This window comes from Hipposideros armiger, unplaced genomic scaffold, assembly GCF_001890085.2.
Source record: "Hipposideros armiger isolate ML-2016 unplaced genomic scaffold, ASM189008v1 scaffold_993, whole genome shotgun sequence".
Taxonomy (NCBI): domain Eukaryota; kingdom Metazoa; phylum Chordata; class Mammalia; order Chiroptera; family Hipposideridae; genus Hipposideros; species Hipposideros armiger.
Window position 1 is genome coordinate 364,594 of NW_017732343.1, and position 26,050 is coordinate 390,643.

At 51.0% G+C, this 26,050-nt stretch overlaps 1 protein-coding gene across 1 annotated transcript in view; it reads left to right on the forward strand.

The window, feature by feature from the left end:
* The first annotated feature begins 5,347 nt into the window (after positions 1–5,347).
* The window catches only part of KCNK5 (potassium two pore domain channel subfamily K member 5), a 43,996-nt gene continuing 23,293 nt past the window's right edge, over positions 5,348–26,050 (forward strand). The window contains exon 1 of the mRNA XM_019631369.1: positions 5,348–5,857. Coding sequence (XP_019486914.1) covers positions 5,672–5,857 — 186 coding nt within the window. The 5' untranslated portion in view covers positions 5,348–5,671. The remainder of the gene's footprint in view (positions 5,858–26,050) is intronic.

The following is a 26,050-nucleotide window of genomic DNA, read 5'->3' on the forward strand; positions in this document are numbered from 1 at the left end:
TCCCCTTGAAATTCCAAAACAGAAATATAAACAGAAATATTCCTAAATAGAGATAAAACAGTAAGTGTTTTAGTAGTATGAAAGCACTATCAAATGTTCACTCATTAAGAGGATAATCCTTTCACCTAATTGAAAGGAGGAAGAAATGTGGGCGAGGGTCCTTCTGTGGACAGGGTTTAGGAGAATGACTGATCTCTGCCAATTTCTTGGAGTGGGACCCAGATAAGTCTAAAGATCTGTTGCTATCAAGGTGAAACTCAACTCCAATCTCAAAGCTGATTGTCTTTCAAAAGATGGCACTCTGAAATGATTATCAGCCGCAAGCTGCTAAACAAGCATGATAAGAAAGCCATTTCAGTGGCTTTATTTATCAGTAATAAGAAAATACATAGCCTGAGCCCCTCCCTCCTATACCTACTTTTTCCTTTTCTATTCTTGAGGCTCAAGTTGTCTAGACGTTCATTAGCTTCAGTACAGATTGTATTTCCAAAAGCCCCCCACTGGCTGCTGCGCAGAGAATGGGCACAGTTCCTGATCTCCATCAGAAATTGTTGATCCAAAAATGTGGGTGGGACTGGGGTGGGGGTGGGGGATGAGGTGGGGGGGAGGAGAAGCACATTCACTGTGGAAAGAGACAAAGGAAAGGGAGAGGCAGGAGCAGGGAGAATGGAAAGCCAGGTTAAGGGGTTTTAGAAAATACAGGAAAGGGAGGAATGGGGCCGCAGAAGGAGATGAAGAGAGACTGGGCATGACATTGAGAGGGCAAAAAAGAGAAGCGGGTCTAGAAATGAAGAAATAGGCAAAATGGAAAGGTAGAGAAGCTAGAAATTATAAAAACTTGGAATAAAAACCAAGTCATCCCTAAGTATTCTGCAGTGTTTTTCTGAGACAGTAAGACTGAAATGGGAAGAGGCCCTTTATTTTTTTAGGAAGAGAATGCAGTCTGGAGGTGGGAGAGGAATGGTACAGAATTTTCCAAACAAAGAGGGAGCCTGTGGCCTCTCATACTGTCCTCACCCCACACTGAATGAACTGTTCACACCACAGCCCCTGACTTTCTTCACCCAGAGAGGGAGAACAGAAACAAAAGCCTGGTCTCTGTAAGGGCTAAGGGCTGGAGAGGGGGACCGCAGAGCTTGGTGGTGCAGGGTGAATAGGAGGCAGGCAGGGTTACAAAAGCGGGCTCTGCCTGGGTGGGCGAGGGGGTCTGGCTGGGGAAGCTCCCTCACATCCAGAGGGAGCCACCCCAAGGCCTCATTGAGGGTACTTGGCTCCCCAAGGCTTCAGGGACACAAAATCAGGAAACCTGGGGTTCCCAGCTTCCTATCGAGCCTCCTGAGGACACATACGTGATGCCATAAAGGAGAGATAGAAACAAGTACAAACCCAGATTTTAAAGGATAGAAACATGTACAAACCCAGCTTAATCTTCAAAACTGCATCGCTAGCTCCTCTGCTCCAGTGGGATTGGGAGATAACCACAGATACCTATCCCCATCCCTCTCCCCCAGTAAAAACTGCCCTAACCCTTGACACACCCACCATGGTGGGGGTGGGGGTGGGGGAAGGTCTTGGCCAGAGAGTAGTGAGGGAACTTGACTTGCTGCTGCACTTGACCCCTCCAAGACTGACAGAGTCAGGGCCAGCCCTTGGTACAGAGTGCTGGAAGGAGTGTGTCTCCCCAACTTTTGAGTGTTGCTAGTTGAGAGACTTTGAACAAAGGAACCCACCCCAGCTTCAGCTTCCTCACTGCAAAGTGGGTACAATTACAGGCCCTGCTTATGACGCATGGAAAGGATATATTACTGCCGAGGGGTTATGGTTTATAGACATTCAGTAATTTGTAGCAAGATGAGAGAGAAATATCCTGGGTATGTGTGCTTTTGTTGTTTAATAAATTTGGTTAGTTTTTTTTATTGAGGTTTATAATTGATATATAACATTATCTTAGTTTCAGGTGTACAACATAATGATTTGATACTTGTATGTATTGTGAAATGATCACCACGATAAGTCTAGTTAATATCTATCACCATATATAGTTAACAAAAGTTTTTTTTGTGATGAGGACTTTTATGATTTACTCTAAGCAACTTTCAAGTATGCAATGCAGTATTATTAACTAGAGTCACCATGTTGCACATTATATACCCATGACTTATTTATTTGATAACTGGAAGTTTGTACCTTTTGACCCCCTTTACCCATTTCGTCCATTCACCCCCAATCCCCTGCCTCTGGGTCTCTGTATCTGAGAGCTTGGTTTTTTTAATTTCACATATACGTGAAATTTTATGGTATTTGTCTTTCTATGTCTGATTTATTTCACTTAGCATAATGCCTTCAAGGTCAATCCATGTTGCTGCAAATGGCAAGATTTTATTCTTTTTTGTGGCTGAATAGTATTCCATGGTATAGATATATGCCATTTTCTTTATCCATTTGTCAGTGGATGAGTGCTTAGGTTTCCAAGCCTTGGATATATTGTAGTAAGTAATGCTGCAGTGAACATGGGAGTGCATAGATCTTTTCAAATTAGTGTTTTCTGTTTTCTTCCCATAAATACCCAGAAGTGGAATTGCTGAATCATGTGGTAATTCTATTTTTAATTTTTTGAGGAATCACCATACTGTTTTCCATAGTGGATGCGCTAATTTACATTCCCACCAGCAGAGCACAAGGGTTTCCTTTTCTCCATATCTTCAATAGCACTTGTTATTTCTTACCCTTTTGATAATAGCCATTCTGACGGATGTGGGGTGAGAGCTCATTATGGTTCTGATTTGCATTTCCCCGATAATTAATGATGCTGAGCATCTTTTCATGTACCCGATGGCCATCTGTATGTCTTCTTGGGAAAATTTCTATTCACACCCTCTTTCCATTTTTTAATTTGTTTTATTTTTTTGCTATTGAGTTGTATGAGGATATATATAGTATGTGTGTGTATGTATATGTGTGTGTGTGTGTATATATGTATATGTATGTATGTATGTATATATATATATATATACACATACATATACACACATATGGATATTAATCCCTTATCAGATATGTGATTTGAAATTTCCCATTCGGTAGGCTGCCTTTTCATTTTGTTGATGACCTCCTGTTCTTTGCAGAAGCTTTTTAGTTTGATGTAGTCCCACTTGTTTATTTTTGCTTTTGTTGCCTTGGCTTTTGGCGTCAGATCCAAAAAATAATTACCAAGACACCAAGGCTAATGTCAAGGAGCATGCTGCCTATGTGTACTTTGTGTGTATGGTATAAGATAGTAGTCTAGTTTCACTTTTTGCATGTGGCTGTCCAGTTTTCCCAATACTATTTATTGAAGAGATTGTTCTTTCCCTTATTGTATAATCTTGCCTCCTTTGTTGTAAATTAATTGGCCATATATGCATCGGTTTATTTCTGGACTCTATCCTGTTCCATTGACAATGAGTCTGTGTTTATGCCAATACTATACTGTTTTGATTACTGTAGCTTTGTAATATAGTTTGAAATCAGGGATTGTGATGCGCCCAGCTTTGTTCTTGCTTGTCAAGATTGCTGTGGCTATTCTGGGTCTTTTGTGATTCCAAACAAATTTTAGGTTATTTGTTATATTTCTTTGAAAAATGCTATTGGAATTTTGATAGAGATTGCATTGAATCTTAAGATTGCTTTGGTAGAATGTACATTTTATTAAATTGTATTTTTAAATTAAACTTATTGGGGTGACATTGGTTAGTAAAATTATATAGGCTTCAAGTGTACATTTATATAAAACATCATCCATATATTGATTTGTGTGTTCACCTCCCAGAGTCAATTCTCCTTCCACCACCATATATTTGACAGGATGTACGTTTTATCAATATTAATTTTTCCAATCCATGGGTATAGCATATCTTTCCATTTATTTGTGTCCCCTTCAACTTCTTTTTATCAATTCTTATAGTTTTCAGTGAACAGGTCTTTCACTCCCTTGATTAAGTTAGTTCCTAGGTATTTTATTCTTTCTGATGCAATTGTAAATGAGATTGTTTTCTTAATTCCTCTCCCTGATATTTCATTAGTAGTATATGGAAACACAATTGATTTTTTAATATTGATTTTGTATCCTATAAGTTTACTGAATTCATTAATTAGCTGTAATAGTTTTTTGGTGGAATCTACACATAATATTACGTTATCTACAAAAATGTGACAATTTAATTTTTTCCTTTCCAATTTGGGTGCCTTTGATTTCTTTTTCTTGCATAATTGCTCTGGCTAGCACTTTCATTTGGTTTGTGTTTTTGACAAATGTTTTTGACAGTTATTCCTCATTGCATATTACTCCCTCATTGCACAAATGTTTAATGAGTGTCTACTGTGTAATGGGCCCTGGGAATATGTCATTGAACAATCCAGACTCCCCACCCACCAGCTGTCATTTTAGTGTTATATACGTAGGGTGCCAAAAAAAGGTATACACATTTTAAGAAAGGAAAAAGCTGTAATAAAATTGTAATACTCAATATATACCAATAACAAAAGATGAAGACAAGTCATGTGTATACATGTTTTTGGCACCCCCAGTAGTATGTTAGAGTTATATAGTACATTTGAAGTTTAGTGCTAGAAAGAAAATAAGGCTAACAAGGGGGATAAGGAGCACGTGTGGTGTGGGGGGCAGGTTGCAATTTTAAATAGGCTTGGAAGTATGAAAGAGGTCAAGGGTTTCCCCTTTAGTTACATGGGTGTGTGTAACTCGGAGGAGGGAGGGAACACTTAGGGATGGGTGTGTAAGGGAGGGGGTCTCGAACAGCGCTGCTGCATAAACTGCTCCTTCCCCATGGGGGGGTCTCACCAGGGCAGGTGAGAATGGGGCCAGAGGGAGGAGTTACGCCTTTGTGGTTTTATCCTGATTTTCTACAGTTTCTCCAGTCCCTTTCTAATCCCTTTACCCCAGGGATTAGATTACTAAAGTGTGTGAGACAGAGACTGCGAATCAAGGTTTCTTGGTAGAAACATCAGTGAATGAAAACTGTATTACAATGCATATAACAATAATAATGACTTTCTGACCCCAGTTATTAGGTACACACTCATTTTATTCAAGACACCGGTACTAATAGCACATGCGACCCCAGCGACCGCGACCCCTCAGGTATTCGGCCCCACAGGGAGCCCAAGGCTCACCAGGGAGCACCTCGTGGTGACTGACTCCGGGCTGCCAAGGAGCCTGCGTGGGGGCGGTGCTGGTGAAGGGCGGGCCCTTCTCGGGCCCCTCCCCCGCGGGGGCCCGGCGAGGGCGGGTGGCGCGCGCCGGGCGCTAGTTAAAGAGGCGCGCGGAGGCGGGCGCCGCGCATACAGCTGTGGCGCGCGGAGGGCGGTCCACGTGTCTCGCTAGAGGCGGCCCTGAGATCCTCCAGCTCCTTTTGCTTTTGCGATCCTGGGCGCCCCCTTGGCCTCCTTGTGCGCCCATTCTCGGCCAGTGTGAGCAGGGCCCCGCACAGTTCTCCGCGCTCAGTGGGCCAACTTGGAGGAGCAACTTTGTCCAGGGAACTGCGCCAGGGACACGGGGCACTGCGCATGCGGAGCTCCAAATTCAAACAGCTGTTCCCAGAGGCTGGAGGGCGGGTAGACCGGGAGCCGCTGGGGCTAGGGAACGCTTTCTCCAGGAGGCGGCCTCTCGGGAGCCATGGTAGACCGGGGTCCTCTGCTCACCTCGGCCATCATCTTCTACCTGGCCATCGGGGCGGCGATCTTCGAGGTGCTGGAGGAGCCGCACTGGAAGGAGGCTAAGAAAAACTACTATACACAGAAACTGCATCTGCTCAAGGAGTTCCCGTGCCTGAGCCAGGAGGGCCTGGACAAGATCCTGGAGGTGAGCCGCCGCTTTGCCCCTGCACACACGCCTGAAGCTGGCTGGTGCTTTAGGAGTGCTGACGGGACGCCTCTCACATCTTTGGATGACCGTCTGTGTCTGTGGGTGGTCCGGGCGGGGGGTGACTGGAGAGGATGTCTCATCATGGATCTGGCTGCTGGGATTTGTCGTTCACCCGTGGACACAGGAGTCACCCACACGCGGAGACTCTTTGGAACCCAGTTTGTTCAGAGACAACTTAGGGCTGACCCCCGGGTGCACCGGGCCCGCGGTGGCTCGGTGTGAGTGTGCGGGTACCTGCCCTCGTTGGAGGGAGGCTGTGGGGCGGATAAAGGAGTTTATCTTTCTTTGGAGACGCTCCCGGAGTTCGGGAGCCGAGCCCGGTGTCACCCTCTCGCGTCTCCACCTCCCAGCTCCCGAGCCAGTGCCGCGTCTGCCCGGCTTTTCTCCGGGAGCTTGAGAGCCCGGCGTAGTTGCGGGAAGTTCCTGCCTGAGCAAAGACCCTCAGGTCTCAGGATAGGGGGCTCTGTGGTGCCTGAGCCACCGGGATGGGGGCTGATGACTGGAATGCTGAGGACTCGACTCAGGCTTTCGAGAAGGCTTTTATCTCGCCTATTCAGGAAGGCTAACTCCAAGGCCTTGGAGTTAAACTTCGTGAAAGTAGTAGGTTGAACAAAAGAACAAACCCCGGGAGTCCCTTTGGCGGTGGGGAGAGATGTTGTGCAGAATGAGAGGTAGTGGGGAGAGTTTCTCATCCGTGTTGGCATCGGGAGTTTCTTGTGGTTCAGATGCCCAATGGATGGCATTGACTTCACTCAGATAAACTGTGGGGCTGACCTTTGGCCAGTTTGGGGACCAAAACCTTCTATACCCCAGTTTCTCGGAGGCTCTTAGCCTTAACTCTCCACTCTTCTTGGCCTGTACTAATGGCATCCCTCCAGTGGAGTGACTAGGACCTGAGTAAGAGTCAGTGAAGGCTCTAGATTGTGAGGTGGAGAAAGGGGTAGGTGATCTAAGATGTTGTTTCTCATGCGATGAAAGATGCCATTAAGAAGGTTTGATGAGGAACAACATTTAATCTACAGCAGCCCCCCAGTACTTTATGGCTGTCTAGTTGTCTCATTTGTTTCCGGCCTCAGTTTCCCCATGTTCAATGGAAATGAACTCGTCTTCATCCATTTTTCCTGCCCTGAAGGTTAAAAGCATTGGAAAACATGAAGCTGTCTTGTCTGTGGTTCTTCATTTTTGTCCCCAAATCGGTAGACATTCATTCACATGGGTGAGCATATCGGTGCCTACTGGCAGCAGGGCAAGTAGATTTATCCTCTCGGGGACCAGTGGAAGCGGGGAGGCTTAGGCCAGCAGGTTGGGTGTTTGCTTTTAGAGGGGAAAGTCTCCAGTCCTGTAGCAGTTCCGGGGTGCGGGCTGGCGGGAGTGAGGTTGGTGGGGAGGTTGAGCATCAGAAGGTGGTTTAGCTCCTCTAAGAGCAGGAATTCTGGGGTGATGCGGGTACCTTTTGCTGGGTGTCTGCCCTGTGCATGTGTTGGGGAGGGGTCACTGGTCACTTGATAATTTCCCTTGAGGAAACAATTCTTCTGGACAACGAGCTGTTTTTTAGTTACTTCCAGGGCTTTGTTTAGAGGGGAAGAGAAGGCAGGCGGGTGTGATAAAGAATCGAGCTGCCCTCGAAGTGTTTCCCTCTTCGCTGCTCCTCCACCACTGCAGGGGAAGGAAGGAAAGAATTCAAGGCTGAATGTGGGAAAATAAACTTCAAAACACGAGGAGAAGGGAAAAGGAGGGGTTAGGGTAAGGCAGCCGGGTGCAGCTGGTGGTAGTAGCTTTGGAGATCAGACAGCTTTTTTAAGGTGTTTAAGCAAACAAAATGCCTTTTATTTTGAGGTCCTGTTAACTGCCCCCAAAACGAGCAGATAACTTTTACAAAGAGGATTTGGGCGTCACGCCAGTGATTTGGGGATGATTATGGGTAGTCCTGTCCCCGTCCCCAGCTGAAACACTCTCAAACCATCTCCAATTGGGCGAATCTCCTCCCTTCATAGGAAAAAAACAAGAAATGAAAACCAGTGGAAGCGTTTTGCTAGTGTTACTTTTAGTCTCCAGAAATCTGCCTGGCTCTGCTGTCTGATCTGTGACTTGGGGCACTGCCTCAGGCGTCAGGAAATTGGTTTAAGGAAAAATGAGTCTTCAGAAATCTTCCTTCCCATCTGGTTGTTTGGGCATTTTCCACCTGAGGTTCTGTGTTTTTACTGAGTTCTGAATCACCTTTGTAATTCTGAAGGAGTCCCTTGCTAGGAATTCCTGGGGTGGGGGCAGGCTGGAGGGAAGGGTGTGGGGGTGGTGCAGTCTGGGTTGGGGTTTTGCTCACACTAGAAACTGTGTGCTTTCAAATGCGTGAGAATGGGAGGTTACACACCTTTCTTTAGATCTTTGGAAATGGTCCCTGACTTGTCAGGTGCTTCCTCCCTGTTCCGTGCTGCAGTGGGTGGGCGGAGGCTGACTTTCAAATGCTCAGGCCCCACCAGCTTTGGATCACGTGGTTGCCCTCCTTCCTGCCTTCGGAACCATCTTGAACCCTTGCTGTGAAGCTTCCTCCACCAGGGGTTGGGTGATCTCCCCCAGTCTCTTCCTAAATTGCAGAGGCTCCCACAAGGGATATTAGCATGGACTGGAGCCCCTTGGGTGTTGGGCATTGTGGGTAGTATCTGCATTTTATGAGAGAAGGCAACAGGCTGGTTTTGCCCCCTGGCTCGGTAACTTACCCATCAAACCACTTAAGTTTGCCTCTTTCCTCATCTGCAAAATGAGGGTCAAGTCAAGAAGCATGCGACCAGATGTGTGAAGATGTAACTTAAGAGAGTGAGCCCATCTCCCTCTGGTTTTTCTTTATTGTGAACACGCTGACCAAGGCAGCTGGCCAAGTGCGTTGCTTGTATGAGATCAGGTCCTCCTTGCAGCAACCTTCCGTGTTCAGATAAGGCCAGTGAGGCTCAGGGAAGTTAAAGCGGCCTGGGTGACCCCGCAGGTGGGCATAGCCTGGGGTGGCAACCAGCTGTCTGCCTCCTGGTACACCCCTGCCCTCCCTCTTGGGCATGTGAAGCTGTTGTTGAATGGCTGGTCCGTAAGTGAGTTTAGTAAATTGGTTCAGCTGAACTCTGGTCTGCTGGGAAATTCTATTCTGTTTCCCCAAGAACAGACATCCGTATGCAGGCTTCTCCGTGCTGTGCCTGGCTGAGCCGTCACCTCCGCCATTACTGAAGTAAGCATCAGTCCGCCGCACCCCACTCCTCTGGAGGCACAAAAACGCAGAGGATTGGGGTAAAGGGGGAGAATGAACTCTTCTCAGTCTTTACCTCCGGTGTGCAGCGATGGTAAACAGGAAGGATTTGAGAGCTGACCAAGTGCCAGAGCTCTTCATAAACACTTTATAACATTCTTATTTTAATCTGATCTTAGTGACCACTCCCTTTTGTAGATGGGGACAATGAGACTTGAAAAAATGATATGACTTGCCCAGGACATTCTAGTGTAGAGTCAGGTTTCAAGTCAATGTGTTCTAGTCCAAAGTACCTGGGAATTAGTCAACAGGCACTGGGCAAGGTGCTGGGAGTGCAAAGATGAATTAAGACACAGCCGAGCTCAAACTGGCTGCTGGGGAGAAGGATGAATGAACCTACAAGACAGTTTGTGAGGGCCCCACAGAGATATTCAGGAGGGACTTTTTTTTTTTTTTTTAAGACTTTATTGGGGAAGGGGAACAGCCAAGTTGTCCTTCATGGAAGGCACAGCTAGCTCACCTCCAAGCCCAATCGCCATCCGGCCGCCCGTTGGCAGCTTGCAGCCCCTCAGTTCAGGTGCTGTGTGTTCAATCTTAGCTGCCGGAGGGTGTAGCCCAACATCCTATGTGGGAGTCAAACCAGCAACCTTGTCAGGAGCACACGCTGTCACCAGCTGAGCCATCTGCCACCTGTTGGCAGCTCATCGGCAGCTCAGCTCGGGCGCAGCGTCACTGGCCCATGTGAGAGTCGAACCGGTGACCCTGTTGCTCAGAGCTCACGCTCTTAACCAGCTGAGCCACTTGGCCGACCCCCAGAAGGGACTCTTAATGAGGGCCCCCAGGTCCAGCTGAGGGGTCAGGAGAGCTCTCAGAAGGAGATTACCTCAAGCCAGAGTGGGGTCTTGGAATTAGGAGGGGAAAGAAGTGGGGGGAGAGGGTAGGGTATTGCTTTGTGCTGTGGCTCTTAAGATTCCTAAATCCGGTTGTGTGTTAGGTGTCACCCCAGGTCCTGCCTTCCGCTGGGACACCCCATCCGTAACTTGAGTTTTCCTAGACTGCTCACATAACTGACCAGTTCCCAGAAGCCTCTTGGGTCCTGCTGGCCTTCTTGCTGCCTAAACTCCAAACTATGTTATTCTATTCGGAGGTTTTCCATGTGTTCCAGACCCCTCTCCTCTTATTTTCTGGACCCTTCCTACTCTGTACATGTTCCAGTCTACAGTTGTGAGGCTCATTCCAATTTTGGGGTTCTGACATCCTGTTATTCACACCAATCCTCCTAACACTTGAAAAGTACAACTGTGTGGGTTATGTGGTAAAATTATATCTGACCAAAATGCTCACAATGGGGCACATTCACTGAATTTTTTGGAGAATTGAGGGTTAACATGAAAACCTCTTTTGTTTCATGCTTTGTTGGAAATTGTAAAAAGTTCACTGGTCCTCTTAACTGCCATTGTAAGTAAAGGGAGCACAACAGATCTTTTGATTACCCAGGATCATGGAGGCCCCCACCACCTACGTCATTAGTTCTAACTTGAACTCTCTCACCTTCTTGGACTGGAGAAATGGAAAGTGGAGAGGTTGGGTTTTTGAGAGGAAATGGAAGAAAGACGTCCCTTCCCAAAGGCTCGTTTTCTTATTTATGTTCTGCTCAAAGTCCAGGGCAGCCAAAAAAAAAAAAATTCTCAATTGATAAATCTGCCTTAGTTAACCACTAGTTAGAGTTTTAACAGTAAAGTGAATTTTTATTGAATCGTTTTGAGAGTTTTACTAGAGCCCTTAGGATGATTACAGATGGCAGGGTAATAGAGACTTACTGAGGGGAGAAATTAGCAAGTGTTGAAAGGTTCTAGTGGGGGTGGGAGGACTCATACAGGAGGGGGTGCAAGGGACGCGATGACTGTTGCTTCTAAGTATTTTCCTGGGGTTTTGCCATACTTATCATCTGGTGTTTAAGAGAAACACAATCCTCCAGTTTTGAATGCTGTGCTTGGCCGCTCTGACCTCAGGCCAAGGGCTTTCATCTTGAACTTGGCTGTTTGCTGTCAGATTGGGCTCAGCCTCTGAACTCTGTGTGTGGTGGTGGTGGGGGACAACGGCAGGGAAGCATAAGGCTTTGGGGAGCAGAGAAGCCATGCTCCAAGATGGAACCCCCAAGAGAGTCTTCCTACAAATTGGGATGTTAGATTGGAGTGGGGCTACAAGAACTGATTGGTCAGAACTGGGTGATACAGAGAGGCCAGGAGAGGTAGGTGACTGTAGGAAAGCACTTGAAATAGGTTCGCCTCCTTCCGATATTCCTTTTGGGGCATGGAGAAAGTAGAGGAGACTCCTTGGAGATTTCACTGAGCATCCCCCCCTGGATCAGCCCAGCATTATGGCCTTTGGGCTGCAGCCACAGGGCAGAGAGGTAAGGGTCAGATAACAGAGCTCTCTGGGTTTAGCCAAGGAATTTGAACTCACAAAATTTTTGCAATTTTCAAGTCGAGGAACGAACAGCATTTCAGAAAGTTCCCTCTTCACAGCCGTTTGCAACTTGAAAGAAGTGGAATATTCTACTCTAAATTAACGGCATTTCTGTGGGCTAAACCCTTCACCCCATGGGTGTTATGATAAGGACGCCTCCTCCCTTTCTTCTTCTGATGTGATGGAGTGTGGTTTTTTCCACCAAAGCCCACAGAGCTCCCTTACACCCCAGCTTTCAGTTAGGCTACCACTCTTCCTTCCATGAGCCTCGGGAGGTCCAGGTCTGGGACCCCCCTCTCTCCCATTCGATGACCTTCCCAGATTATGCCTTAATTGCACCTTCATGTAAAAGTGGGGACAGTGAGCTCCAGGAGCTTTGTACAGCTGCCTGAGGCCTCTAAGCTTTGTGTGAGCTGTTAATCTGGTCCCCAAACTTCAGAGACCTGGGCAAAGTTAGGAGACCCCAGAGGGGTCCCTCCCTGCCAGCTGTCATTTCTCTGTGTGCTGAAGCCTCAGAGACCAGACGGCGCTTTAGCCTTTGGGAGCTCAATCTAACCGGGGAGAAAAATAGGGCCATGGTGGTGAAATGAGGGGAAATACGGTCCTGGTGCTGAGTGATGGTTTGCAGATGGTTGAGGCTGGAGAGACGGATGTGGGTCAGAGGGTCTTGGAGGAGTCAGTTCCTGTTTGAAATAGGTTTGCCTCCTTACGATGTCCCCCAGAGGGGGCCTGTGGAAATCCTTGGCCTGTGGGGGACCTGGCTCTGAACAAAACAGAACCCCTGCCCTCAGGGAGCCCCTGATCTAGGAAAAGAAAAGTAAGGAGCTGCTAATTGTCTGCTCTCGAACTTAGAGAAGGGGGAATTTGAGGCAGGTGGGAAGGGTGAGCGATGTGTCACAGCTTCTGTGAGCATTCTGCTAAACACCTGCTATGTGCCAGGCTTCAGGCTGGCTCTTTACCTGAGTCTCCCTGAGCCGGTCTTGTGGGTTAGCTGTTACTGCTCTGCCCATTGTACAGGAAAGCGAAGGCCAGGGGTCTACATGGCTAGCCAGAGGCTGAGATTTATCCCGTCTTGCTGACTTCAGAGCCTTGATCGTGAGTGGAGGGAGGCCAGGCAGTTGGAGTGACAGGAAATTGGGGGTTGGTGGTGATGCCAGCTAACAGTTACTGAGCACTTGCTTGGCCACGGGCTGTGTGAACTATTGTGGGCACCATCTCAAGAACCCACAGCAACCCTCTGCGGTGGGTACTCTCACTGGGACTACCTCGTGGTGGGAGCAACAGAATAGACTACAGAGGTTCAGTAACTTGCCTGTGGCCGTACAACGGGGAAGTGGAAGGACAGGGGTTTGAACCCAGAGCCCACATAGAACCGTTTCACTCTATGTGAGGCCATGCTGAAGGTGGAAAAAACAAGGAGCAAAGGCCTAGAGGGACAGTGCAAGGGTTACGGTATCTTCAGAGCCTGGGGTACGTGGGACAGCTTTCAGGATGCCTGCTCAGCTGTGTGACTTGAGCAAGCCCGCCTCCTCAGCTGAGAAATGGGATAACGGTACAGTAGCTCCCTGCTGCCTGCAGAATACACGTAAACACATGAGACAGCGTGCCTGGCACATGTGACAGGCTACTCGCTGTGTTTCTGCTGCTGGTCCTGTCCCCCGTCTCTGTGGGGGCCCCCGGCCTTCACGTGCTTCAGGCCCCATATTGTACTGAGCTCCTAATCTTGGAGATGAAGACACAGATGATAAAATGCACCAAACCCCTCCCGTTGTCCATTTCCTGCAAATTCACCCACAGCCCTCCCCTCAAAGAGTTAATGGTCACCTCCTGAAACTATGGAAGGTTTACTTCCTTTCCCTTCCAGCAGGGCCCTGTGCCCTGCTCTGGGGAAGGAGGAAAGGCTTTGCCTGCTCAATCCTGGCTTGTCCCAGGCCTTGGTTCAACTTTTTCCCTTCTGCAGGATTCCTGGGTTCACATGGCCTGACAGGTGACCTCCCTGGAGAGGGGTCACCTGGGATCTTGGGTCAAAGTAGGGCCATTGGGGGTGGACATTGCCCACTTCTCCTCTCGGGGACCTTGGTAACCAAGTCTCTTTGATTGGTTTTGGAATGTGTGTTCTATTTTTCCTCTCTATCTAAACATTTGGGTTTCCTGCCAAATTACTTAGGCAGGATTATACACTTCTGGCTGTTGTCACCTCCCATGGCCCACTGTAATCTTGCTGTAGCTGCTTACCTGCCCCTCCTAAGGGGGAGAGACTTGCCCCTGAGGCTAGGAGAGAGACCAGTTATGCCCCTCCCTTTGAGTGGACCTGTGCTTGGGGCTGGGGCTGAGACCCCGATCTGAACCACTGTGTTGGGAATAGTTGATGGTAACTGGTTCTGATGTGACCCTGGTCAGATTTCACCTCTCTGGACTCTACTTCCTTCAAATAAATTCATCTATTCATTCGAGAAGGCTTGGAGTGTCTGTTAGATGAGGCCCGTGAGGCTCTAGGAGCCTGCGTGGTTGGGGCCATGGGTCCCACCCTTGGCCCTGTGTTCCCAGGCCCAGCCCGCGAAACATGCTCAGTAGGCGTGTGGGTTTTAGTCAACCACTGACTTGCTCAGAACATGTCTGTTGGGCCGGAGTGCCCAGTGTGTGCCTGGCTCCGAGGGGGACTCTGATAGCCATGCGGACCTTCCGGTTAGAAGTCCAGTCAGGAGGGGCTGAGCCTCTTGCAAGGTTAAGGCGGTTACCTGGATGAACTGAGCCAGGTCCAGACTCGGGCCGCAGGTCTCCTAGGCTCCAAATCCCGGGGAAGGAGAGGGGGCGTGCCATTATCAAAACTGACTCCCATCTCCTTAAAATCACGCGGTGGGGCCATGTTTCCTAGTGGTTAAGGACAGGCTTTCAAGTCATACCACCTTTGCTTTCAAGTTGTACTCAGAGCACATTGATTGCTTCATTGGAATACCCTTGGGAGTGATAACAGCAGAAAATGCATGTAGAGCTCTCACTGTAGCTTCCAGCCCTCAGTCAGCCTGTAAGACCAGCTTGTGATCCTCTGCTACTTGAAGGACTTGACAGAACAAACCGCTCTCCCTCTGGGTCTGTTTCTCTCCAGGGATTCCCCTCTCTGCTCCCCTTCCTGCTATCCCTTGCTTCATAAGCTTTTCCTAAACTCCTTTCCCCTGGGATTAACAAGGGCAGTCGGCACAAGCGTGTTTAGCAGGTTCTGTCCTCGCAGGGCTTGGTGCTCGAGGGGAGCCGGGGTTTCTGCTTTCAAGGAACTTGAGACAGCAGATCCCCAGCCCTCCATTCAGCACAGGTTCACTAAGCTAATACTGTGTGCCCAGACCTGTTTCAGACCCGCCACCAAGAGAAAGTTCCGCCCCCGCCTTTTGGGCCAAGTCTTCAGACCAGGACTGTGGAAGCCAAGAAGGCAAGTGACGTGTGGGGGAGGGGGAGAACAACACTCCCCCTGCCCCTTCCTTGTGGAAGCTTATTTGATCTTCAGAGCCTTCTGAGGAGGAGGGAGATTGGGCTGTTTGCTGGAGAAGGGCGCAGCCCGAGCTGATGCTCTGTTGGCACCATGAGCCTGCGTTGGGCTTTTACTCCCCCATGGCCCACCTTGCAGGGCACACCCCCTACAGCTGACCGAGGATGTTGTCCCCAGGGAAAGGAGCAGCAGTGTTGCCTGCAGGCAGATACACAGGCAACCCACCTTGCTGCAGGTCTCTGCAGACCCATTCATCTGAGGTGCCTTCCTGTGACCTCAGAGATCTGGCAGTGAAATGTTGCCCCATTTGCCAGATGGAAAAACAGAGGCCTGGTGAAGAGCTGGGGACAGACTGTCCCTAGAACCAAGCTCAGGTTATAAGCTTGTTCCGCTTGTCCAGGTCCAGAGCCTTTCTTCACGGAGCCATTTGTCACCCCACCTCTAATTCTCTTTTAAATGGCCTTTAAAGTCAAAATCTTGATGGTGTCTGGGAGGGCGGGCAGAGCACTTACACTACTTACCCTAAGCTGGTCTGCCCGATCTCTTAACCTGCCCCCAGTACACCCCTCCCCGTCATCTTGAGCACCAGCTTCCCCACGCACTGGTGAGTTTTTCTGGGATAAGAGGCAAAAGTTGAATTTGTGGTGAACCGTAGACACAGAAAGGAGGATGTTTTTTGGGGCCATCCAGAGCCTGGGGCAGAAATGATCTGATGCCTCCCCAGGGAGTTTCCGATCACAGGACCCTGCTGTCCAAGTGTCTGCGCCCAAGAAGCTGTAGTTGGCTGGTTTTTCTGGAGCCTTGGAGGCTGGCATGGCTGTCGGAGGAGGGTCAGGCTCTGGGCACCTCTCCTGGCAGCGAATCATAAAATGTGAGGCAGGAGGGAGCTTGGTGGTTATCTAACTGGACCTCCCTTTACAGCTCCGGTGTCAAAGCCCAGACCTTGGGAGGTTATGTAACTTTTCCAAGGTTACTTTGCTCACCAGGGTCAGGGCAAGTACAATAAAGGAGTAATTAGAGCTAAGTGGGGGCAATTAGGAAGGCTTCTTCAAAGCAATAGCCTCCTGTGGTGGAGAAGTGATTGCCACACCTGATAGGTCTCCTGGTCACTGCAGCAGCAGTCATGGATCCTCAGAGTTAGATCAGGACTCCCAACTCAGAAAACCCTGTGTGGTTTCTCCCTCAGACTAAAGGCCAAAAGCATTCTTGCAGCCGTCCAGGTGACCTGGACTCTGCTACCTGTGTGATGCCGCCTCTCTCTGGCCCTGCCCTTGATCCCAGTCGGCCTCAATACAGATCGGAGGCCAGCTCATGAAAAACCTTTGAGGTCTCTGTCCACTGATACCATAAATGACTTTGGCGGGAAGAAGGGGGTGGCAAAGGGGGGAGGCATGGCAAAGGCACTCAGCCATAGGAACCGCAGCTGGCAGTTAGTAAAGGAAAAGTCTGCGTGGGCCACACAAGGGCCATCGCCACATCGCTTCGACACCCCAACCATGGGAAGATAAGTGCTGGGGGGCACCTCATTTTGCAGATAAGGCAACTGAGGCAGAGGGGTTAAATAACCTAGTGTGGGGGGGGGGGTCACACTGGCCTGAGCCCAGGCTTTCTGTGTCCAGAGCTCTGCAGAGTTGCCTCATTTTAGAGTCTACGTGTCCTAAATTCATGCCAGCCCTACCGATCTCGCTAGGCTGGCAGCCACTTTTTGGGACTGTTTCCTTGGGCCCCGGTGGCTCCCAGCAAGCACCCCAGCAGCGCTTTGCATAAGCCTGTTGGCCCTTCGCTGAGCACTGCTCTTTTCAGCCCTGCAGGTTCTGACTCTGCTATTTCCTGACCACATTCACCGTATTTAGGTTTGTTTGCCATTTGGTGTGAAAAGTTTCAAAGCAGGAAAGCCTGGGTTATGTAACTGGTGCCGTAGCTCAGAGCTGTGGCCGCCCACTCTGTCCCCACTCCCCACTCCTGTCCTCATCCTTACAGACCTAGCAGGTCCCTCCCTGGCTCTTTACTTACAGGATTTGTGGGTATTTGTGGGTCAGTGGACACAGACACTGAGCCTGTAAAAAAAAATCACGGAACTGGAGGGGGAGGCACAGTTGTCTCTTAGCTGTGGGGTTCCTATCTGCATTCCACATTACCTGCCACCTCCCTAGAAGCTAAAACCACACTTGTGACGTGTCCCCCATTTGGCTTCCCCGGGTCTAACCCCCAGCAGTTCTCTGGTCTGCACCTTGGGAGGGAGTAGCTTGAGCCTTGCCCTCATCCTGAGGTGTAAGCACCGCCCAGATAACTGCCTGCTTGGCTGGGGACGGATCGGCGATTTTGCAGCATGCCAAGGACCCCGCGGCGGGTCCTGTATGGACTGAATGTTTATTTTGGCTTGGGTGCCCCTTGTGTCTAGTGCAAGGGTTCTTGTTCCTCCCATGTCCCGGATGCAGGATGGCACCTGTTCACAGACCCTCTGGAGGAGAAAGAACAGCAGCCCGTACTTTCCTCATCGCTCCTGTTCAAATAAAACTCTCGCCTCCCGGGTCGTGGAATGTATCCTGACAGTGTTAGCTTTGGAACGTTGCCCTTCCCTTCTCAGCATCCAGGCCCCCTTTGGAGCAGCGAGTGGTGGAAGGGCTGCCTGTCACCAAGGCATAAGTGCTGAGTGGGCTAAGTGGAGCAGGCTGTTCAGTAGTGGCTTGTCAGCAGTCCCTGGGGAGCAGGAAACCGGAGGGTGTCCTGATTATCAGCTCTTCAACACACCTCTCCCATCCTCCACACTCTAGGCTCGGCCCTGAGATCTACTTATGAGGGGCCCTGTGGGGGAGGGACTGGAAGACAGCTGGGTCCTGGACCTGGCTCGGCTGACTCGCTGTGTGACTAGGCCAGGCCACTACCCCTCTCTGAGCCAAGGATGTGCTTACTAAGGCCATTTAGACACTAAGCACCAGCTGTATGCCCAGTGCTGTTTTAAGGATCATGGGAATTATGAGACATATTAGACATTATCCATGCCTTAGAGATTGGGGTGGGGCCATGCAATGTATGTTAAGGATTATTAAGTAGGGTACCGAAGGGACACCAAGGCGGAAAAGTTGCTGTAGGCTGGAGCTGTCAGGGAAGGCACCCCTGACCCTGTGCCCCGGGGGTCGCCTTCCTTTGAGCCCCATCGTTCTCTGGCGACCCCCCACCCCTGCCACTGCACTGGGGTTTTAGCCTTGTGTGCACTCCTCCACTCATCCCACATGGCCCTCAACCTGTGCCCCATGGGATCCCAAACCTAGCACCGTCGAAGAGGGTAATTATTAATGAATGTCCTGAACCTTGAAGCTGTATATCCCTCCCTCTCCTTTGGCCTTTCTCCCACCAGCCCCCAAAACCCAGATCTGGAAAAGTCCCATCCCTAGCCCTTCCAGGGGGGGACCTGCCAAGCTAGAGTCTGCCTTTGCCCGTTAAGCACTGTGGGGCTGCCCCCCACTCCTCTGCCTCTTGTGTGTGCAGTGCCCTCTTCACTGGGGACACTCCGTGCTCTGATGGGACAGTTCTATCGGTTGCCTGGCGAAGTGCGTCAGCATAGCCTTGGGTGTGCTGTGTAGACCCAGGTCAGGCTCCCTGGGGGGCCTGGGCAGGGCAGTATCCAGTCACCAGGGGCACTTGTGGGTCCTGCTGGCGAAGGTGTCTGTGTCCACCAAGCGTGCTGGGAATTCAGAGTTCACAGATCTCGGCTTTGATTCACCCTGTCTTTTTAGAATACTCTGGGGCTGAGAGCTGCATGGGCTCAAGTCCCCCGTCTCCTGTGCCTGCTCCGTGTTGAGGTTGTTGTGTACGTGTCTTAAACTTTCCCCTTCCTGAAGCCAGTTTCTCATCTGTGTACACACCCCTCCACACCTCTCCCTCGCATATCAACTGACTTGGAGGGCTCTGGCCTGTGGAGTGAGAGACCCACAGGCAGCCTGCCACAGGCCACGTAGTGCACAAGCTGCCCTGGCCATGGCGGTGGTTTCCTGGGGCCTCAATTTAGCGTTTCTTGAAGTGAATCTGAGGTATGAGTCAGACTTCACTTTACAGGAAAACGAGCCTGGATGTGAGGGCAGCACAGGGCATGCGGTTCTCTGTTAGCACCAGGTCATACAATAGAAACTCGATGTAAAAACAGAAGCCAGGCAGGGCTATTGACAACTTTTTCTCGCTCTGCCTCCCCCGTTTTGTGTAATGCAGTTGTATATTGCTTTGAAAACAAAGTAATCGAATTTTCTTAGAGGGTAAGAGAAAGCATAGATCATTAGCCGCTTCCTCACTGGCTATTTTGAATGTGTGAGCTACACAAAGCACAGATAAACAGGGTTTTTAACAGAACGTACGCTGAAAACTGGTATCACTTCTGTAATCACTAAACAGTATATTGTTGTTATCTTTAAATTTAGCTGCCGGAGTAGTGACTTCCTGGGCAGCAGTGCTGTGGGAGTGTCTCAGAGACTGGGGGAACCTGGTAGGCCTTTGGCCTGCAGACCAAGAAGTGTGAGGCTGGGCTCACAAGTTGACAGTCACCAAGAAGAGAGTGTGGTTCCTCAGCAGAACCAGGTGGGCTCCCGTGCTGTGTCCAGTGTGTTGGGGTCAGTGTCCCCTGCAAGGGAGAGGACCCTCCAGGGGCCCATGGACAAGTATTATCTTGGCCTCTCTGTGCACCCAGCTCGGCCAAGCTTCATGGGAGCCCAAGAAGAAATTGCCCTGCGTCTCAGGTTAACAAAAACATAAGCACAGACAAGATTTGGGACAGCCTAGGAACCGTGCAGGAGCACGCTGCAGACCTTGGCCTATAACTTGGGTGGTAAACCTGAGGGTCCGGGTGAGGCCGAGCCTGCCTAGGGAAGGATTTGGGGAGTGACCCCCCATATGTCACTAGCTCATTTTATTTAAACGTGATATGACTAACTCTTATGGCTGTTTAATTTAAAATTAATAGGATTAAAATTGAGATCTTCGGTCGCACTGGCCACATTTCCAGGGCTCAGCAGCCCCATGGGACTGCTCAGATATAGAACATTCATTCCATCAGCTCAGAGTTCTGTTGGAAAGTGCTCGAGTGTTGATAGGGCTCCGTTGAGGTTTCTCGTGGCACACCTGCTTTTCTGGGTGCTTAGTCAAATTCTGTTCCTGTGCTGGGCTGGGAGAGGGGAGTGGGTGATGTGCTGAGAACCCACAGGAAGGGTGTTCCCCTGTCCCGCCCGCCAGGAAACTTGCAAGCTCTCCTGAGGTGAGCACACCCACCGGTCCGATGTACAGAAAGCAGGAGTTTTCAGAGGCCTGCCGGGACTGCCTTGCCGTCTCAGTCCCATCAGACTTGGACGAGGATGCATTTGGCAGGAGGGAGGGTCGTTCCTGGTGTCCCAAATTCGTCGTCATTGGTCAGCCTTAGCAGATGGCACCAGGCTGTAGAAAGCGAACCCTTTTTCATGGATTTCCAACTTGAAACTCAGAGTCTCAATTCCCGCTATCACCCTCTCCAACCCCAACCCCTCAGCCCACCAGCCTGCAGTGAAGTGTCAACGATTCCCCAGTCCTTGGGAGGAAAGCCTTCTCCTGTGGTTCAAGGTCACTGGTCAGGTGACTCTGGCCACATGGGCACATCTTGTCTTCCCTTTGGGATGAGAACTGTGCATGTATCTCCCTGCCACAAATGTTGAAAGAACAGAAGAGAGGGGGTGACTGATAGAACACGCAAGGCTTTCCTAGGTTACTCCCAGAGCCCACGGCACGGGGTCCTGGGCCAGAGAAGACGGAAGACCTGAGGGCGAGGGTAGAGAGGTGGCATGGGCCATTTTCAGAGCAGGCAGAACATGACTGGGAGACAGCTGTGGTCTAGTTCATGCATGGCTTTTGAGCCTCAGTTTCCTCATCGACGTTTGAGTTTCTTGTCCTGCTTTGCGCCCCGTTTGCTTGGACTTGAAAGGGGCACCAGCCCTGGGGACTGTCCTGGCCTCACTGTTGGTTTGTCCACTGCTTTCTCCTGCTGTCTTCCATGGTCATGGAATTTCTGTCTGCCCATCTGTGTCCTGCAGGGTCCTCCTGTCCGGGCCTGTGTCTCGAGCCCCTCCCTCCTTTGGCCCACAGCATCAGGCCCGTGGTCAGTGTTCTGCAAATACTTAATGAATCAGTCAACCCGACTTAAGCTTCTTGGTACAAGGAAAGGTTGTACATGACGACTCTGGCGCCATCTTTCTTTGGGTTGAATTAGGTTGGGTGGGTTGGGGCCTGGGGCCTGGCCAGAGGTGGCATTTGTAGCAGACGGGCACAGCTGCACTGATGCCCCTCCAAAGAGGGGAGCAGCCCAGGGCCCTGAGGTGAGAGCGAGGGTGAAGGGAGCCCCTGTTCTCCCATCTGGCCCTCTTCCTGGGAGGTGACACATGGAGGAGAGAGCAGGCTGTATCCTGGAAGCCCACTGCTGGGCCACTGGTTTAGCCCTCAGCAGCCCAGGACAAACCCGCTTCGGCAGCCTTGGGGATAATTGAGGCTCTGGATGAGCCTGAGAAGGGGTCACCCCAGCTGCCACTCACAGTGTTCGGTGGGAAACTGAGTTCCCCAGGGTACAGGATGCCTGACCCTTGGGTGACTTGGAAACTTGGTGGCATTTACTTGCCTGCCTTTCAGCTTTTACTGGCCACACACACTGCCCTGGGAGGCTGAGTTCCTGTCAGAGCATCTCTAGCTTTGCCCTCAAGCCTTTGGACCCATACTCCCGAGAACTGATGGGAAGGCAGCGTTATCCCTGTTTTACAAAAGAAGAAACTGAGGTCCTAACTAGTAGGGCTGGGGACTAGCGGACACGGTGCAGGCCTGTGTCATGTGTTCCTGTACTACTGGGAGGACTGAGGGCCTCCAGAGCCTGGTCAGGCGTCAGGGGGTTAAGTAGGCTTGGAAAAGGCTCTTGCATAAAATCACAGCCTTTGTGAAGGAGAAGAATGTGTGTGTGTGTCAAAGGCATGGCCCTGGTTCCCTCTGTCTTTCGCAGTGGGGCTGTCTCAGTCAAGGTTCTTATGCACCATCAGGAGAGTTTCCATTTCCTGCGCCCCCGCACCCCCAGCCTGTCCCTGGTCCTGGGCCCCAGGTTGGGGGCAGGAGGTTTTTCTGACCCCCACGCCACCCCTCGCCTCAGCCCAGCCTTCCTGTGCTAGGAGGGCTGGCTGTACTTTTCCATACCTTCAGCACAAAACATCTCTGTTTCTTCACCCAGGTCACGTCCACGCCCAGTCGGCTGGGGACGGGAGGCGGGCGGGGGACCGACCCTGCAGGAGCACTGCTTCTTTCCCACGCTATTTGGGGATCCTCTTTGTATCTCATCCAATGGGGGTGATCTCCGGTGGGGGCCTCAGTGGCCAAAGCCCCTGGTGCCGCTGGTGTGGTGTGAGCTCTGCGTCTGGCAGGCAGCTGGGAGTGTGGGGAGCCTACACGTGAGGGCAGAACCCCCCCTTTGCATCTGGCCAGTGATTTCAGTTATGAGACCCCTGGCCTTGGCTCTTGTCTCTAATTGTGACTTACTGGGATGTGATCTGGAATTTGGGGGCCATTGAGTCAGAAGGCTCCCCCACCCCACAAAGAGTACCACCCATCCCCAAATGCCTGCGCTAGTTTGCCAGTAGTTTCTTGTACAATTTATTCCAGAGAGGATGGAGGCCAGCTGTTGTCCGTCTCCAGCTGGAGACTGAGTCGAAGGAAATAGGCTTGGATTGCAGCCGGAGGGACTTAGGTGAGAGTCAGACAACAAAGGAGGGTTTGGTGACAGGTGGTTGGCCCTCAGGAGGATCCAAGGGGGGCTTTGTGGAGAGGGATGGGGGTGGGATCACGCCTGAGACAGCGAGCCAGGTGTGAGTGGGAAGGGGCAGAGGTTAGCCTTCATAGGAGTGGAGGCATTCAGCAGCCCACCCCTCCTGCAGGATCAATAACACACCCAGGGCCCCCCTGGGGCATTTTTTTTTTTTAATTAGTGAAGAGGTTTACAATTTGGCCATCGGGTCATCTGAAACAAGTTATAATATAATAAATAGGTAGGTTTCATAATCCCTAATCATCAGAACTTCAGCCTTCAAGGATGGGCAGTCACTTGTAACCTGGAGCCACCAGCCACAGGTGAAGGGCGAGGGTGAAGAGGCCACTCATGGTCTGGGGCACTCTGGGGGGCAAGAAGTAGGGTGTCAGCCATAACCCTTCTCTCAAGGGTGTGGGTGTTAATGGGGAGGGGTGAGTGGGACGGGTGGGGCAGGTTTCCTCCCACGGAGGGAGGCTCGGGAGTCTGGGGGTGTCAGGAGGGTGCTTGTCCTCAGAACGCCTGCAGGGGGCCCCAGGAACAGGGCTTGCAGACATGAGAGATTAGGAGAGTTTCATGGAGTGTGGCATCCTTTCTTTCCACTGCCGGGGGAGCAAGAAAGCAAGGACATGCCTAGGAAGACCCGTGGCCCCTAACTGTGACCTCCTTCCCGGGCCCCCACCCCTTCCCACCCACCGTTCTCCTTCCTCCGGAATCCTGATGGTTCCAAAGTCTGCAGCTGACTCACCAGGGCTGGAATCGCTGGTGGCTTTGGCCTTGCAGACAGGTGGGGTGGGGTGGGGTGGGGTGAGGAAAAGGCACTGAGGCAGAGAAACACAAAGCCATCAATCAGGCTGCCCTTACCTGCCAGGACCGCCACCTCATCCAGTGGAGCCAGAACCTGCATTAAATAAGACATTACACTCACCTTTGTGCCCTGGAAGGAGTGGCTTGGAAGGCAGACATCTTGGACACTTGGTCATTTATTTGGCGAGTGTGGAGTACACTGATGCCGGGTTCTGTTCCGGCAATAAGGGATGAGTGACATCTTTAGCCTTCAGCACTCATAGTCTATTTGTGGGAGATAAATAGTAGGCCAGGTAACAGATACCTACTAGGATGCCATGTGGTGATAAGTACTATCCCAAGCCCTGACTTTCCAGGGGGTGGCAGCCAGGAAAGGGGGTTCACTGCTGTTGACAGCTAACCCAGTGCTCCCATCGCAGCTCTGGAGGTACCCTGGGCAGCGGGCACAAACCCTCAGAATGGGGCCGGCCGCCTCAACCCCCTTGTTCTGCCTACATTCGCTTTTCTGCCCAGTGCTTGTTTCACGAGCATGCTCTATTTGCCCGGCACCAAGCTGAGCATCATTCACGTAATGTGCACCCCACCCCGATGAAGTCTTGGTACCTTTACAGATACGAAGGTGAAGCTCAGAGAGGTGAGAAGACATGGGCCAGGTGACCGGATGGTGGAGCCAGGATTTGAACCCAGGTGTCTGCTGCAAAGTCCAGGCTTTACCCCCTCTGCCCTCATGCTACTGTCAGAGGGTCCCCAACTTGACAACTGTGAATTTTGAGGTGAATTGGCCATCGCAGCTTGTGGGTCAGGGCAGGCCGTGGTGCAGAGCTGGACTCCGGAGACTAGGAAGCGAACTGGCACAGGTGGGGCAGCTGGGCTGATGCTGAGCGAAATCTCCCTCAGGTCATCAGCCCAGATGGGGAGATGGCAAGTCAGCAGTTCCCGTGACCTCCTTTGTGGCCTGCTCAAGGACTGTTTTTAGAAACTTTGAGTGGCTGGTAACTTCCTTATTTGTTCCTTTCACCCGACTGCAAGGTCAGGGTAAATGTAAGAGGCATCTCTAGGAGTGGGGTGCAGGGAGCGTAAGCATGCACTCATTCTAGATAATATCAAGATTAGATCATGGGTGTGACTGCAACCCATTTATAGCTCTGCATCACCTGTCACCTGTCTACCTGCTCCACTTCGGTTGGCATTTCTTATCCTAGTCCCAGGAGCAGGGATGGTCTTGTTATTTGGTGGAAAGGGCCCTCAACTATGAGCGAGGGGGCTTCTGGCTGGTTCTTCTATGTGCTTTGTCTTCAGCTGGCTGTGTGACTTCTGCCATGTTACTAGCCCTCTCTGATCAGTGTCCTCAGCTACAAAATGGGAATAGTAATATCCATTTTGCCTGTCTTCCTTAAAGGGTCTTGGGTCTCAAATGAGATTAGTGCCAGAGGAGTGGTAGGCATGAGAGGAGCCTGAACGAATATGGGGTTTTGGTGGGGAGGAGGGGGATGCTGTCTTAATGCTCTCCTTAGCCTGTTACAGAGAGGGGTTGAATGGGGCCCAGAAGGTTATGCCATCTTGCTTTGAAAGGACGACAAGCCAGGACCCGAATCCTGTGCAGGGACCTCTCCTCCCCAGTGACCTCCACACCCCTATGGGGAAGGAAGAGGGGGCCTATTCTGCCCATCTGATGTGATTGAGGGGTCCTGGCTGAACCATTTCCTGCCCCCAAGTTGTTGACCTACTAGTTGGGAGATGCCGCTTGCCGTCAGTGAAAGCAGAGAGATGTCAGGATCTGGATTCTGGGGCAGGGAAGGGGCCGGGTTATGAACCCAGGGAGCATTCCAGATGGGAGAGATACCAGCACAGCACCATGGGCCGGACCACAGCCACTTTGGAGCAGGGCAGTGGTTGAGAATTGAGGGTAGAAGAAAGTCCCTCTTGTCATTTTATTCTCTGGACATCCCACCTGCCCTGAGTCCTTCCTTCTCAGAATGAGGCAGGGGGTGGGTTTTGAGAACACAACTCCAGAGGGTCATCTGATGTGTGTGTTTGGGCCGAAGGGAGCTCTTTCCTACTCCCCAGGGCCAGCTCTCAGGCCAGCAGTGTCCTGAGATGTCCCCTGTGTCTGCACGCACAGGGATTTGCAGCCTAGCTCATGAGCTGAGTCCTCCGGGTTGCTGAGAATGCTTGCTGAGCGCCCATCTTGAGCTCAGAACCCCCAGGCCCTCACTGTTTGCTTTAGCCAAACCTGCAGCTCTCCCAGGCCAGCCAGAGCCTCCGAAGCTCTGGGCTGGCCTGGGCTCCGCTCTCACGGGAGGGGCGCCCATCTGCCAGGGGGTTACCGTCCCAGCCTGAGAACAATGGGGGCAG